Source organism: Galeopterus variegatus, unplaced genomic scaffold, assembly GCF_000696425.1.
Source record: "Galeopterus variegatus unplaced genomic scaffold, G_variegatus-3.0.2 Scaffold10294, whole genome shotgun sequence".
NCBI lineage: Eukaryota > Metazoa > Chordata > Mammalia > Dermoptera > Cynocephalidae > Galeopterus > Galeopterus variegatus.
Window position 1 is genome coordinate 13,740 of NW_007736405.1, and position 1,369 is coordinate 15,108.

Here is a 1,369-nt window from a genome sequence, read left to right on the forward strand (position 1 = left end):
GACCCTGCCCACTTGGCTCCCTTTTAGACCCAAGGCTTAGGCCCCACCCACCCCACTATCTCCCCCTGGTCCCGCCCCTTCTGGACTTGCCCCCTCCCCTGCCCTGATGTTGTCACACACTCCCAAGTCTGGACCTGGTAAGACCAGGTAGGGGTGGGGGTGAGGTTGGCAAGACCCCAGAGCACTTTGGATAGGGAGGGGGTGGCTGGAGGGGTCCCTAAGGGCCAGGTACACAGGCCAAAGAACAGTCCCCTCACTGGCCTCCTGAGGGTGGGGACCCGCCCTTGCCTGCTCTGCCTTGCCGCCTGAGACCTTGGTCTGGGCTGGTTTTCTCCTTTAACTTCTGGGGGCTCCCCAAGGTGGAGAGAATGGGAGGGCTGGAGGATGGCCTTGGGAGCTGCAGGGGAAGATGCTCCTGGGGAGTGGGGCCAGGAGAGCATGTCCGCGAACAGTCAAGCCAGCCAGCCTCCAGGACGCCCTGTGCGAATTAGGAAAGGGGGCCCCTCTGGACTGCTTTGTCCCACTGACCCTTCAGCCAGGCAGGCCCTTTTGAGCAGTGCCCAACCTGCCCGACCTACGGTGGCGACCTTGCTGTCAGCCCTTAGAGAAGGGCAGTGAGGCCTCCCCTCCCCGCTTGTTCTACCCCAGCCCTGGGAGCCGCTGGTTCACAGGGACCCCTGCTCTGCCCCAGGCCGGACTCAGGATGCGAGCCCCCAGGCCGTGAGGGCCTTCCAGGACTTCTACCCGACTGTGGGGCTCCCTGACGACATGGTGGTCATGCTGCCCAAATCAGGTGCCCCTGGCCTAGCCCCACCCTGCCCATCCGCACCTAGCCCGCCCTTCCCTGAGCCCGGGGAATGTGTCCACAGCGGGTGGTCTTCTCCTCTAGGGGTGGGCTGGCAGCCTCTCCAGACACCCCTGCCCCACAGTCCCCGCCTTCTCCCCAACACAGACTAAGGGAGAGGTTTTGGGTGATGCAGGGAGGGTGGTCTTCCCACTCCATAGGGGATGGTGGGGCTGTCCCGTGTCCTGGTCTGACCGTCTTCCTTCCCACAGACGCGTGCTCCTCCGAGGGCAAGGAGGCACCCTGACGCCTCTGGAGTCCCGGCCAGGCCCTGCCCAGGTGGGAGTGGGCTGACTCCTCCCTTGGCTTCTGCAGGCCCCGCGTGGGCTGCCCCCGCCGCCCGTGGTGCCCCTTCCTCTCCCCGCCCCCACCTGCACGTGTGGATGACCCCCCTCCTGCCTGGCGACTCCCTTGCCTCAGGCCTCAGTTTAGATGTCACCTCTCCCGAGAAGCCTCCCCTGATTTTCTAGGGCTGCCATAAAAAGTACCACAAACTGGGTGGCTTAAAACAACAGAGAGTTGTTC

The 1,369-nt window shown here is 64.4% G+C and overlaps 1 protein-coding gene across 1 annotated transcript in view; it reads left to right on the forward strand.

The window, feature by feature from the left end:
• LCN15 (lipocalin 15) overlaps positions 1-1,091 on the forward strand; it is a 2,935-nt gene extending 1,844 nt beyond the window's left edge. The window contains exons 4-5 of the mRNA XM_008594175.1: positions 692-793; positions 1,057-1,091. Of these exons, the coding sequence (XP_008592397.1) occupies positions 692-793; positions 1,057-1,091 (137 nt within the window). The remainder of the gene's footprint in view (positions 1-691; positions 794-1,056) is intronic.
• The last annotated feature ends 278 nt before the right edge of the window (positions 1,092-1,369 follow it).